General features: G+C 39.7%; 1 protein-coding gene across 1 annotated transcript; it reads left to right on the plus strand.

Moving 5' to 3' along the window:
• The first annotated feature begins 894 nt into the window (after positions 1–894).
• vps45 (vacuolar protein sorting 45 homolog) lies at positions 895–12,863 on the plus strand. The gene is made up of 15 exons (XM_054745022.2): positions 895–1,134; positions 1,710–1,844; positions 1,923–1,983; positions 2,071–2,150; positions 2,265–2,333; positions 3,642–3,779; positions 5,390–5,500; positions 8,441–8,575; positions 8,831–8,944; positions 9,023–9,190; positions 9,300–9,458; positions 9,561–9,668; positions 11,075–11,196; positions 11,652–11,783; positions 12,138–12,863. Exons 1-15 carry the CDS (start codon positions 1,042–1,044, stop codon positions 12,223–12,225), a joined length of 1,713 nt encoding a protein of 570 aa, XP_054600997.1. The 5' UTR covers positions 895–1,041; the 3' UTR covers positions 12,226–12,863.
• The last annotated feature ends 1,100 nt before the right edge of the window (positions 12,864–13,963 follow it).

The raw sequence follows: 13,963 nt of genomic DNA on the forward strand, positions 1-13,963 counted from the left end.
CTCCGCAATCCGCATTCGCGCTACTGTTACCACTGTTCTGTATTGGCACTATATTAGCGCGGAGTGATATGAACTCGCAGAGATGGAGCAGCCCTGAGAGTTTAGTTACTGAACAATAAACACAAGAATAAAAATGAAACTGCATTTTCTTTCTTATCACTGTACATTTGCTAATAAATAAAAAATACAAGCAGCCTCAATGCGATATGTCAATTCTGACAGAACATTTTCAAGCTACTATTTGAAGGAGAACTACTGTGGATGCTAACCGACGCTAACTCAGATTAGCTTCAGCAAATAGCTTTAGGGATTGCAAAAAAAAAACACAAAATTGCACTAATTAAAATTAGTATATTTTAAATGGACACAGACAGTTTATTTCAACAATAGCAAAGCAGAAATTCTTTTCACAAAGTACGGAATAGTATACCAGCTATTTTGTCAGCTGCTAGTTATAACTAGTGAACAGATGGTCAGCTAGCTTTAAAAAAATCAAGTTTAAAAAAAGGAGATAAAAAAGAAAATAAAATGTCTTTATCAGTTTTGCTTGTTTAATGTCATTTGGGCTTGCTTGACTTGAAGCTGAATAAAACTGTTGCCTAAACTGCCTTCCTACTGTCAATAAGTATCTAAAACCTTGTTAGCAAGAGCTAGCATGTGACTTGCAATTTTAACACATACACTTTACCACGATTAATTAAAATCCATTATTACTGTATTACTGCCACTTGAATGAGAAATGTACTTTGAAATCACTATATTTTCTGTTTGTCATTAAAACTCAACTTTTCAGCTATTTGTAAACATTTTATGAATGCAAAAAAAGGAGAAACGTGTGGTCACGTGACGTACGTACATACGACGCTTATACGTCAGAAACCCGGAAAAGGCTCGCAGAAGTGTTGTCACAAGAGATACATCTCTGTAGATGAAAGGATACAGACTAAAATCTTCTCGACAGAGTTTAGAAAATATTCTACAGCTGATTTTGCCATTTGAGTTGTTTGGTTTTTATTATAGTTGTGTCACTGCGTTGCTATCATGAACTTGACGCTCGCGGTGAAGCAGTATATTTCTAAAATGATCGAGAACAGCGGGCCTGGGATGAAGGTTCTGCTCATGGACAAGGAGACGGTGAGACGCCGGAAGTTAAACATAGATTATTTTTATTTATTTGTAGAACAAAACACCTTGTCGCACTTCTTCATACTGCGTGTGTTACAGTGAAATGCTGCATGTGGTAGTTACAGTTGTGCTATGTGTTCGTAACTGTTTTGACCGTTTCATAGGAACCCATATCTTATTTGTTTTTACAAGTTTTGGATCCCAAATATCAAACGGTTCATGCACCAGTTGCAGATTTTAAGGCAATGAAAAGATAACACAAGACATTTTTTAGTAATCAGTAATAAATCAAAATTTTAAAAGATGACAGAAAACATTTTGGTTTTATTTTAGCAGCTAAAGTTAAAAGCCAAGAAGCAGTTGGAGTCAAATACTAATCCATACGCTGCTGAAACTCTTATTTTCTCAGAGTTTTTTGATGATCGGCACAAAAAAAACCCCATCAATGATTACTGGTGTTCATTTGTTCGGTATTGATCAGTGTATATGTTTAAAATATTCTTCCTTAACTAATATTTTGTATTTGTAAGAAATGCACCAAATCAGTTAGAATGAAAGTAAATATTTCCCATGTGTGTATTCAGACCAGTATAGTGAGTGTGGTGTACACCCAGTCTGAGATCCTGCAGAAGGAGGTTTACCTGTTTGAACGCATTGACTCTCAGAACAGAGACAGCATGAAACACCTCAAAGCCATTTGCTTCCTTCGTCCCACAAAGGTACTAAAATCTGCAGCTTACTTCTGTGTAAAAGTCACATTGATGATAATATTCATATTTTATTTATGTTTCCTGCAGGAGAATGTGGAGCACCTGATCCAGGAACTAAGGAAGCCAAAATACAGTGTCTACTTCATCTGTATGTCACTGCAGTAACATTGATGTCAACTGTCTAGTTTCGTGTTTTATTTGATCAAACCAGCTGACCGCTGTGTTTTTAATTCAGATTTTAGTAACGTGATCAGTAAGAGTGAGATCAAGGCTCTGGCTGAAGCTGATGAACAGGAGGTGGTGGCTGAAGTCCAGGTGAGTTTCAGGTGCTAAACAAACTAGCTTCCTGTTTTGTTAATGTTGATACAACACCAAGAGCTTTTATGTTTGTGTGTAAATATGTGTGTGGGGGGGTGTGTGTTTCTGCAGGAGTTTTATGGAGACTTCATTGCCGTGAATCCTCACCTATTCTCCCTCAACCTGCAGGGAGTCGCCAGGGTAAGAAAGATGGAGGAACTAAGTTTACTGATGATTTACACTTTCTGCCTGACAGTAAAAACAAATAAATAAATGCTCTGCACGCCCTCATCCACACTGATGCAGTAGGTGCTTGACAGCTGAAGGATATGGAGATCTGCAGATCGAAGGGACCCACCAGGATTATACATCATAGTTTTCAGAGATGTGACTAGGGCCCGGCCCATTTAATGACTTGTACAGAATTCATACTGCTTTGAAATCAATTCTCTACTGAACTGGAAGCTAATGCACGGTCCTGAGACTTGGTGTAAAGTGATCCCTTTTGTGTTTATGTTTATTTATTTAGCAGACACTTTTATCCAAAGCAGCTTACAATTTATAACCTATAGGGCATGTTGTGATCTGTGAGGGAAACCGTAGCACCCGGAGGAAACCCACGCATGCATGGGGAGAACACGCAACTCCACGCAGAAAGGCCGCAGCTGAGTTTCGAACCTGCAACCTTCCTGCTGCGAGGCAACAGTGCTAACCACTGCACCACCATGCAGCTCCTTTTCTTAGTTCTGGTTAGAACGCTGGCAGCTAAATGAGCTGAAGCTGTCTAATGGACTTTTTAGGAATCTGATGAGAAGAGCATTACAGTAATCAACCCTGCAGGAGATAAAGGAATGTATGTTTTTCAAGATCTTGATGGGACACAAAGTCACAGACTTTAGCTGTTTTTAAGATGACAAAATGATGACTTCACTATCGATTTAATACGTTCATGGAAATGGAGGTCTCTGCTCATGATTACACCAAGATTTTACGCTTTTAGATTGAAGTAAATGGGTTTTGTTTACATGATCTGGATTTGCCAGATCCAAGTGCATCATTAAAACTGCACCATAATGCACTTTGTGCAGAATGCAAACTATCAGAAGTAGTGTGATGTTTAGTTTGTTGCTCTTCAGAGAGCATCTTCTAAACTAGCACCTTCCCTGCACCTGTCCCCCTTTCTACTGTCCACTCCTTTGTTCCCTCCTCTCCATGATTGATGTCAAGTTGTTGATGTTATTGTTGTTGTTAGCCTCAAGGGCAACATGCCGATTATCACTTGTAAGTCGCTTTGGACAAAAGCGTCTGCTAAATACATAAACATAGTTTAGGCAGCTTGAGTCCTGCTATTTTTCATTTTATTTTGACACACACCACATCTGTGGCCTTTTTCAGCTGGTGACATGTTGATTTAGCTTCTTCTGGAACATTTGTGGCATGTGAAGGTCGACTGGTGTGCAGCACATCTGGATGCGTCTGAGCTTATGTGTGTTTGTTTGTATGTTTTAGGGGCGGAGCTGGGAACCCACCATGTTGTCTCGCTGCACTCAGGGTCTGACCTCCGTCCTGCTTGCTCTAAAGAAATGTCCAATGATCCGCTACCAGCTGTCCTCAGACATGTCCAAACGTCTCGCAGAGACCGTCAAGGTTTCCATGACAACAACACTCCCACTAACACACATCCTGTAACGTTTGCTTTTCAATTCAAATTCAATTCAAAATACTTTATTAATCCCCGAGGGAAATTGATTGCTGTAGTAGCTCAGAATAATAATAATAATGAAGTCATCAAAGAGTTGTTGTATATTACAATGGCTGTTGGCAGGAAGGATCTCCAGTAGCGGTCAGTGTTGCAGTGAAACTGAAGAAGCCTCTGACTGAAGACACTCTTCCGTTGTCGGACAGTCTTGTGAAGAGAATGTTCAGGGTTGTCCATCATTTTCTTGATTCTCTGGAGAATCCTTCTTTGCATTATCTCCTCCAGCGGTTCCACAGTCGTCCCCAGAACAGAACCAGCCTTTTTTATTAGGCTGTTGAGCCTTTTCAGGTCCCTGCTTCTGATGCTACTACCCCAACAGACGATGGCTGAAGAGATTACACTCTCAACAACAGACTTGTAGAAGATCTGCAGCATCTTGCTACAGACACTGAAGGACCTACGCGTCCTCAAGAAGTGCAGTCTGCTGTGTCCCTTCTTGTAAACGGCTTCGCTGTTCTTTCTCCAGTCCAGTCTGTTGTCCAGGTGAACTCTGAGGTATTTGTATTCCTCAACCACCTCCACTTCTTCTCCCATGATGGAAACAGTGTTTGACTCCACCCTGTTTCTTCTGAAGTCTAAAATCATCTCCTTTGTTTTGTTCACGTTCAAGGTCAGGTGATTGTTTCCACACCATGCCACAAAGCGCTCCACCAGCTCTCTGTACTCAGCTTCCTGTCCATCTCTGATACACCCGACAACTGCAGAGTCATCTGAGTATTTCTGTAGATGACAGGTCTCTGATTTGTACTGGAAGTCTGAGGTGTACAGGGTGAAAAGGAATGGTGAGGGTACAGTCCCCTGTGGTGCTCCAATGTTACTGATCGCCTGGTTTGATGTGCAGTTCTTCAGCCTCACAAACTGTGGTCTGTTTGTCAGGTAGTCTTTAATCCAGGCGATAGTTGAGGCCCCCACCTGTGTCTTCTGGAGTTTCTGGCAAAGTACATCAGGCTGGATTGTGTTAAATGCACTGGAGAAATCAAAGAACATGACCCTCACAGTGCTGCCTGCTTTGTCCAGATGACAGTGGGTTGGTTGAAGCAGCTGGATGATGGCATCTTCAACTCCAACTCCATGACGATAAGCAAACTGCAGCGGGTCCTGGTTTGTTCTAGTTCGCTTATTCAGGTGGACCAACAGGAGTCTCCCCAGGACCTTCATGATGTGGAATGTCAGGGCAACCGGTCTGTAGTCGTCATTGACTTATGGGCGAGTTTTCTTTGAAACTGGAACAAGGCAGTTCACCTCGGTGGCATTTGAACCTTATTTCAGAGGGAAATGTTTGGTCCTAGTGCTTCATTCTTTAGATTTTAACAGCTTTTTTTCTTTAAAACAAGTAGATTTTAAAAAACACGAATGTAGCACAATTTATGTGTAAAACAATCTCATGGATTATAATTTTGTTTATTGTAGAAGCTTGAAGTATATTTATTAATGCTTTTAAATAATTTTAAAGATAGATCATGTTAGTTTGGCATGTTGCTGCTTATTCTCTTCCCAGCAAATCATAACGAAGGAATATGAGCTGTTCGACTTCAGGAAGACTGAAGTTCCTCCTCTCCTGCTGATTCTCGACCGAAGCGACGACGCCATCACACCGCTGCTCAACCAGGTGATCAACCAGAAATCAAGCTGTAAACCCTGGATTTAACTATAGTTTATTTAGTAATAAACTTTTAAGATTAAAGCATTTAAAAAAATTTGTTTAGAAAATTTGTTTTGAATTAAAATGTTATATTTGTAAGATTATTATTATCATTAGTATTAGTAGTACTAGCAGTAGTAGTATTTTAAATGAACTATTTTTTCATACTTTTATGAAAAATTTAGGATTTGAAGTATAATTTCTCTAATATCAGCAAGTTTTTAATAATTTCAATATATTTTATAAGCATTTTTTCTTATTTCTTTTACAGTTATCAATTGTTTTAATAGACACATATACACACACACACATATATATATGTATATATATATATATATGTATGTATATATATATATATACATATGTATATGTGTGTGTGTGTATACACACTAGGGGTTGTATGAACTAGTCGACTTCACTGCTCTGTAGTGACTTTTTATGCCTGTCATCGACTAGTCACTGTCATGTGATAATAAGCGAGACAGCAGGTGATGAGCCCCTGCGCGTCGGGAGGCGGAGGCGACGCGCTGTGCCAGAGCGTCGGTACTGACACCCGCGATAAAACGGACATTTAACCAAATTGTGACCTTTACCCTCTTGCAATTTAACCTTCCCCTCACCCCCATCCTAACCTTAACCAGCTTGCACATGCAAAGCTCTGATCGTTGACTCGCTCCAGACATCTGCGTCCTGAGCACGGCCACAGTAACATTATCAAATTAGGTGTCGCCACCTCAAAAACAAATTTAACACGCGATCGTTCATGTCGCCACATTTCCTTTTATGTTTTCTGTCTTTTATTTGTGCCTGATTGGCTGCTGTGGATCGGGGCACATCACCTGTTTTGTCCTCCGGTGACGCACCTAACTGACGCGGCCGGCGAGCACTCTGCTGTTTTTGCGATCGGTAGATCTTTTAGAACTGCAGTTCAAAGGTAACTCATAAGGTGAATATATATGAACCCAGGTAGCAGTTTTTCTTTAGGACTGAGAGGAGATGCAGGAAGATAATAAACAGACAGGACAGAAAAAGTCAAATAAAAACAAGTTAGTTTTTGTACCTTGTGGTTGCAACAAGGAACAGAAAAGGAAATACTTATTTTAATGTTTAGAGCAGCAGGAACTCTGAGAGGCTGCAGGCGCATTAGTGAGTTTGCGGCCTCTGCGCAGGGGGAGGGGGAGAGGGCTGAAGCAGAAACTACCGCTGTTAAAAGAAATGTGTTTAACTTTGAAAATATGGGCGCAATTTTAATTGTCAAAAACTCCAGCAAACCCCCCACCCCACCCCTTCAGGTGTGTGACGTCATCAACGACTAGTCAAAGTCGACTCGATTTTCATTACTTGACTCGACTTAAAAAAATTAAGTCATGCAGCCCCTAATACACACACACACACACACACATATCACACACACACACACATACATATACATACATATATATATATATATATATATATATATATATATATATATATGTATGTATATGTATGTGTGTGTGTGTGTGTGTGTGTGTGTGTGTGTGTGTGTGTGTGTGTGTGTGTGTGTTATTTTTTCACACCCAGTTGGAGATCTAGATTAAGCATTAATTGTCTTTTAGTGTTTTCCATGATATTTTTGCAAGTTATTGCTTAAACCACAATAATACAATGAAAAAAGTAACGATAATAAACAAATAATGAAGTAAGATCCGTTTGTTTAAACTGTAAATCTGAAATCTAGGTTTTGCTGTCTCTCTTTCCTCTCATGTACAGTGTATTAATTTTAAAGGTGCATTATGTAAGAATGTAGTGAGAATTTTACTGTGAGAAAATCCAAAGAGTCTGATGTTTCAGTCATTTTGGAAGGAAGATTTTACTGGAACATATTTCATATCCAGCTGCCTGCAGGGATTGTCAGTTTTTCTCCTTTCAAAACAAAGGAAGGAGGGACGCAACTGTTTACTATCAGTGAGTGTGGGGTTGTCGTGTCTCCTGCGAGCTAGTACTGCAGCGCCGATGGTTGTGATTTGATGAGGGATGGCAGTAAGCTCCAGAGGTGTTTTAAGTGGTTGCAGTAACCAAATTTTGCCACAGAATGTAGTTTTTACTTCACTTCTACATAATGCACCTTTAATCCTGGACTTAAAATAATCTGAACATAAAACAGTTCTGGTACCAGTGTTGTGCCCGAATGTGTTCATTGAACGATCGTTCGTGAATTTGTTTGTTTTTTCGTAAACGTGAACTGAACTCTTTCGTATTTTGCCTGACGAACGTAAAAGTGAGTGCGTTCGTCCTGGCGTGCGTGAACAGGTTTTTGAACGCGTTCTTTCACCGTTCTAGCTCCAGATCTCCACGGAGCTTTTCCAGAGCTAAAGCCTAGCTAAAACATCCTGTTAGTTTATAAAAAGTAGAACCCGCAAATGCGGCCAAACATAGGCAGTAGCGGTTGGTGCAGCGTCTACTCTTCTATGTCTATGCTGTGTGCAGGAGTCGAAGTTCATTCAGAAAAATTTAAACAGGACTTAACTGAAAGATTATTAATTTTTTAATGTTTTGCACTTTTAATGTTGCACTTTGAGTTTGCTACCTCAGCCTGGTTCTTAAGACTGTTCAAATAATGTTTTCCTTGTGTTATTGAGGATATACTGTAGGGTAAAACCTGCAGCTGGGTATGAGTGTGGACTGAACTATTGGAAAAGTATTTCATAAGTTATTTATACGAGAAAAAGAACTATGAACTAGTTTGTTTTTAGAACAGTGAACTTAGTTCAAAATTTGTTAAACTATGAACTAAGAAACAAACTAGTTCGTTTTAAAACGTATGAACCTAACTATGAACTAGTTAGTTTTTTAAACGAACTTTCCCAACACTGTCTGGTACCATCTGCAGCTCCTTCTCTAATCAGATGTCGGTGTGTGTTACAGTGGACGTACCAAGCGATGGTCCATGAGCTGCTGGGTCTGAACAACAACCGGATCGACTTGTCCAGAGTCCCAGGAATCAACAAAGACCTGCGAGAGGTGGTTCTGTCTGCAGAACATGACGAGTTTTACGCCAACGTGAGTCGAGACAGATGACAGTTTTATGGATCTGATTGGTTTTTGAGCCCTAGGATGTGTGAGCTGCTACATTAATGACAACACCTCTCTGTGTGTTTTAGCTTCTAACTAGGAGTAGTTTTCTAAATGACTTTTTACAGGTTAAAATCAAAAGTACGTTGCATCTGTTGTCGAGTTGTTTTCAGAAAATAAAACCAAACTCAAAAAACACCAGGTCATCAGTAATAAATAAATAAACGTCTTTCTCTGCATTAGAACTTGTACATGAACTTTGGAGAGATCGGAACCAACATAAAGAACCTGATGGAGGATTTCCAGAAAAAGAAACCTAAAGGGCAACAAAAGCTGGAATCCATTTCTGATATGAAGGTTAGAGATGGATCTAGTCTTCACTAAGAGCTGCTGAGTCTGGTCCAGACCTTTGAGTGCTCAATCTCATTCCCGCAGGCATTTGTAGATAATTACCCTCAGTTTAAGAAGATGTCGGGCACTGTGTCCAAACATGTGACGGTGGTGGGTGAGCTTTCCCGGCTGGTGGCAGAGCGACAGCTGATGGAGGTGTCGGAGGTGGAGCAGGAGCTGGCCTGTCAGAACGACCACTCCAATGCTCAGCAGGTAACAACAGTTTCGTCCACACCTGAGCCCCTTTCTGATGATTAAAACCATAAATCTTAATTTCATCAGAACAAAAAAAAAAAAAAGGCTGACGTGTGTTTTCTCTCAGAACGTCCGACGGCTGCTGCAGAATCCTCGTGTCGCGGAGCTGGACGCCATCCGTCTCGTCATGCTCTACGCTTTGCGATACGAGCGCCACAGCAGCAGCATCCTCCCGTCTCTGATGGACGAACTGAGCAGAAGAGGAGTGTCCGAACGCTACCGCAGGGTAATCCCTGTTCCTGTTGGTCTAGCTCACGCCTGTGGAGTCAGAATACTTTAATGTGTTTCACATCTGGAAGGCACCAGATTAATGTGTGTCTCCTGACAGATGGTCCAGTCTGTGGTGGAGTACGGTGGGAAGAGAATCCGAGGAAGTGACCTCATCTCACCAACAGACGCCGTTGCCATCACCAAGCAGTTCTTCAAAGGATTCAAGGTATAGAAAAAACACCCACATTAGGGCTGGGCGATTTTAGACCGTTTTACGATCTACACATCTGACGGTCTGTCATTTTTGAGAGACCTTTTTATCACGATTCACAGCTCTGCTGTTGAAATTCTGCCTCTGAGTGAAAAGGGAACTTACCTCCGGCGAATGACACGCCTTTGTTTGACCCTTAACCAATCAGAGTGAGTCATAGTAATGTATTAGTGCCCCGCTTGTTTTCACCTGTGTGTGAACAAACATGGCTTCGGCCGCGGCTGAGAGCGACAACGAGGTTCTCGTTCCGAAGAGGAACGCCTCGTCCATTATATGGAACTGGTTTGGTTTTTCACCAGATGACAAAGAGCAGCGAAACGTCATTTGCAAGGAGAGCGTCAAGGCAAGTGATGGCAACACCACAAACTTGTTTAATCACTTGAAAAGAAGGCATCCCAAACAATACAATGAGAGCCATCTGGCAGCTAAAGCTAAAAAGCCTGCGGCGGCAGCGGCTAGTGCTTCTTCCAGGCAGCAAACGCAAACAGAAACACTCACAAAACTCTCCCTACGACAGAGACAGCAGACGATGGAACAGCGTGACCGATGCAGTGACGTACCACTTGGTTAAAGATTTGTGTCCCGTGCGAACAGTAGGAGTGGGATTTAAGAACATGATAAAAACATTGGATCCGCGCTACGAGTTTTCCAGCCGCAAGTGTTTTTCGAACACCGCCATTCCACGCATGTACGCTGAATGCAAAGTGAGAGTTGCAGAAAATATTCAGAATGCTCAGTTATTTGCTACCACAAGCGATCTCTGGTCCAGCCGCACATCAGAGCCGTATTTGAGCTTAACTATCCACTACATGAGCAACTGGGAGCTACATAGTATTTTGAACAAGTTCATGTTTGCACAATACGTTTGCAATTGACATGTTTGCACTTTAAATATGTTTACGATTTTAATTTATGTTAAGTTACTTGAAAAACGAAAAAAAACTGATTTTTGTAATTGTTTCTCTCAGGGCTTTTATCATCTCTGGTGTGAGTTTAATATATAAGTGTGTTAGCACTGTGCTGATTATCCCTAACATGAATAAATGTTTGTTTATTCAATGTTTCTCTTCTTTAATACACAATTGAAGTTATGCTATTCATGGATAAAAAATCGTGATAAAATTGAAATCGTGATAAGATATTGGAAAAATCGTGATATTCTATTTTTGCCATATCGCCCAGCCCTAACCCACATGGTCAAATCTGGCATCAAAATAGTTGAATTTGTCTTTAAGAGTCATTATTATTCATATCTTTCCATCGTGAATGAAAGAATAATCTGTTTTAGCCGATATTTAGGTGTTAAAATGACCAGTTTTCTGATGGAAAACCCATGCAGAAATCCAAGCTTTTGTTTTTAGGGTGTTGAGAACGTGTACACGCAGCATCAACCTCTACTTCACGACACTCTGGATCAGCTGATTAAAGGTCGACTTAAAGACAGCCAGTTTCCATACCTGGGACCCAGCAGCCTCAGAGACAGGTAGCTCCGGCCTGAGAGATGAGTCAAACCTGTCATTTCACCAGGCTCTGTATGTTAATGGTTACCCTTAAAATTTGTTCAGACATTTAGAAAACTCCCTGGTAAATCCTATTTACAGTTGGCTACCAACATTCACTGCCCAGCGAAATACTGACTTAACACACGTGAAAAAACATTTAAATGAAAACACACACACCTGTCTGATACACAGCATTTTGTGAACCCTGAAGGAAGAGCTAACGTGATGCACACTTTGAAACATTTTATTAATACACCTGAGCAAAAGGGAACAGTTAACAGTTACCTTTAATATTAGATACAAAATGCACCTTAGCAGTTCATCCAGACCATATGTAACATGTGCCTCCTATAAATAACAAAACACCTTATACAGGTAACACACACACTCTTGAGAAAGGTGTTCACAAAGCTCCATGATAAAAATGTCTTTGCAGGCCTCAGGACATTGTGGTGTTTCTGATTGGTGGAGCCACATATGAAGAAGCTCTGACTGTTTACAACCTGAACCGGACCACACCTGGAGTTCGCATTGTTCTGGGAGGAAGCTCCATCCACAACACTAAGAGGTATTGGATTGTTACTACAAACTTTCCTTATTATTTATGAGAACTTCTCAAGGACTACATAGAAATAAAAAAGTGACCCTGGAACAGATCCCTGTGGAACTCCTGACTTCTACTGAGTGGATTTAAATACTGAAATATTCCACAGTTGTTTTTTCTTTTATTCTTAAATGGTTTAACAATTTTTGATAAAAAGCACTAATCTTCGATGCTTTAGCTAAAGTTTAAGAATACAAATTTTAGTTTTTTTGTTTGTTTACATCCTGGCAACAATTCAAAACTTCAAAAACCATTTTAATTTTTTTCCCCAAACCTTAAAATCATTCTGGTGCCTCTCTGTCTTCCCCTTTCCATCAGTTTTTTGGAGGAAGTGATGTCAGCGACGGGTCACAGCGGCGGCAGCGACAGAGCACAGGGAAGCAGTCGCCATAGCAACAGGCGATGAACACAAACTTCCTCTGATCAAATAATCTGCGTCATTCCTTCCATTTCCGCATGGCTGTGTTTAATTACAGTTCTGGAAGTTGTTCTTAAACACTGATGTTGGTAGAGAGCTCAGTGGGACAGTACATTAACAAAATTCACACAAAGCAGTATTGTGACATAAACTTGTAGATATCCAGGACCTTAATAGCATACTAATCATATGTTGAAGTGTCTAACCTGGTGTTTGAGGCATGGTTAGATCAAATAAGTATTTAAATAAAACATGTATAACGTGAAAGGGTTTCAGCACGCAGGAACATGAAAAGGCCTCTTATTCTATTAAAAATATAAATAACATTCACACGATTTCTGCAGCTTTAACTCATAAAAGAAACCCGATGGCAGTTCTGTTTCACATCAGAGTTCAGAATCCAACCTGACAAACATGAAAAAAAAAATGTATTTTCAATTAGTTTGGATAACCTTTGTTCCAATCTTTCTGTTGGTATTTATTCAGACGTGTAACTTGATTTTTTTCACCACTTTCATCTGGAACAAATCAACAAATTCTGTCTCTTTAGTGCTTCTGTCCCTTTTTAAGTGTGTGTGCCTAAATGTGAATTTGAAATGCTTAAAATAAAAATATAACAAAATAGATCTGAAATGCTCTTTTGTGTTCTTAATAAACATTTAAACAGAACTTTTTTGGTTTCTTGTGTCACGTCCCCTGGCTGGCCTTGGCGATGAGAGGGACTAGCATACATCTCGGAAGTAAGTAAGTAAGTAAAAGTTTATTTATATAGCGCCTTTCACAGATAGTGAAAGAGACAAGATGACATTTTCTGTTTATTTTATGCCAATTCCTAAAAAATCTGACTAAATGTTTAATTTAACTAACTCCAGAAAAACAGGAGAGAACTGGAATGAAACAGACAATCTGAAAAAAAGGTTAGCTTACTTTACAAAGCAGTCAAGCCTACACAAATAACGGGGGTGTGGCAATCAAGTGATTTGTTATGACCCAGGAAGCAGCATCAAATCAGACAGAAGGAGGCGGAGCCTAGGGTACACAACCACATTGGTTGATAGGAAATTACTTTCTCTTGTTTCAGGTCATTAAATGACTAAATATTTTAAATTTAATATTTTTTCCCTCACTGATAAAAATTTATACCATCGACTTTGAGTTTTCTTTGATTTTTATCTGGTTTTCTAATCAGGTTGTGATCCTTTAAAGTTATGGAAAGAGCTGCTTGACATCACTGATCTAACAGACAAACAAACCGTGGGCTGTGGAACTGTTTGTCTTTAACATCCATAGGAACGTCATGTTCACCCCTTACTTTTCTCTGTTAATGAACAACATTAATTCCCCTCAAAAATCTGTTTCCTTAAAACTTCTGAATAATAAATGAATAATTTAAAATATTTCAGCTAAATCTGAAAAGCCAGACTCACTTTTAAGAAACTACTGTTGAAAGGAGGTCAAAGTTCACTGAGATTTAAGGAGGGAAAACAGATTTCTTAATAGAGATTGATGAGAGATCACCGTGTCTGTCATTAAATTTAATAGGAGAAACAAAATGACCCAAATCTCACTCACAGACACTAAAAAGACAAAACTACCAATGAAGGAATGACATCAAATGTCAAATAAACCCCAAAGTGATTATAAATAAAGAAGATGCATTTTTTATTGAGACAAACTATTAAAAGTTGATGAATTTACACAAAAGAAATACAAAACAGACATAAAA

Source organism: Nothobranchius furzeri, chromosome 19 (genome assembly GCF_043380555.1).
Source record: "Nothobranchius furzeri strain GRZ-AD chromosome 19, NfurGRZ-RIMD1, whole genome shotgun sequence".
Taxonomy (NCBI): Eukaryota; Metazoa; Chordata; class Actinopteri; order Cyprinodontiformes; family Nothobranchiidae; genus Nothobranchius; species Nothobranchius furzeri.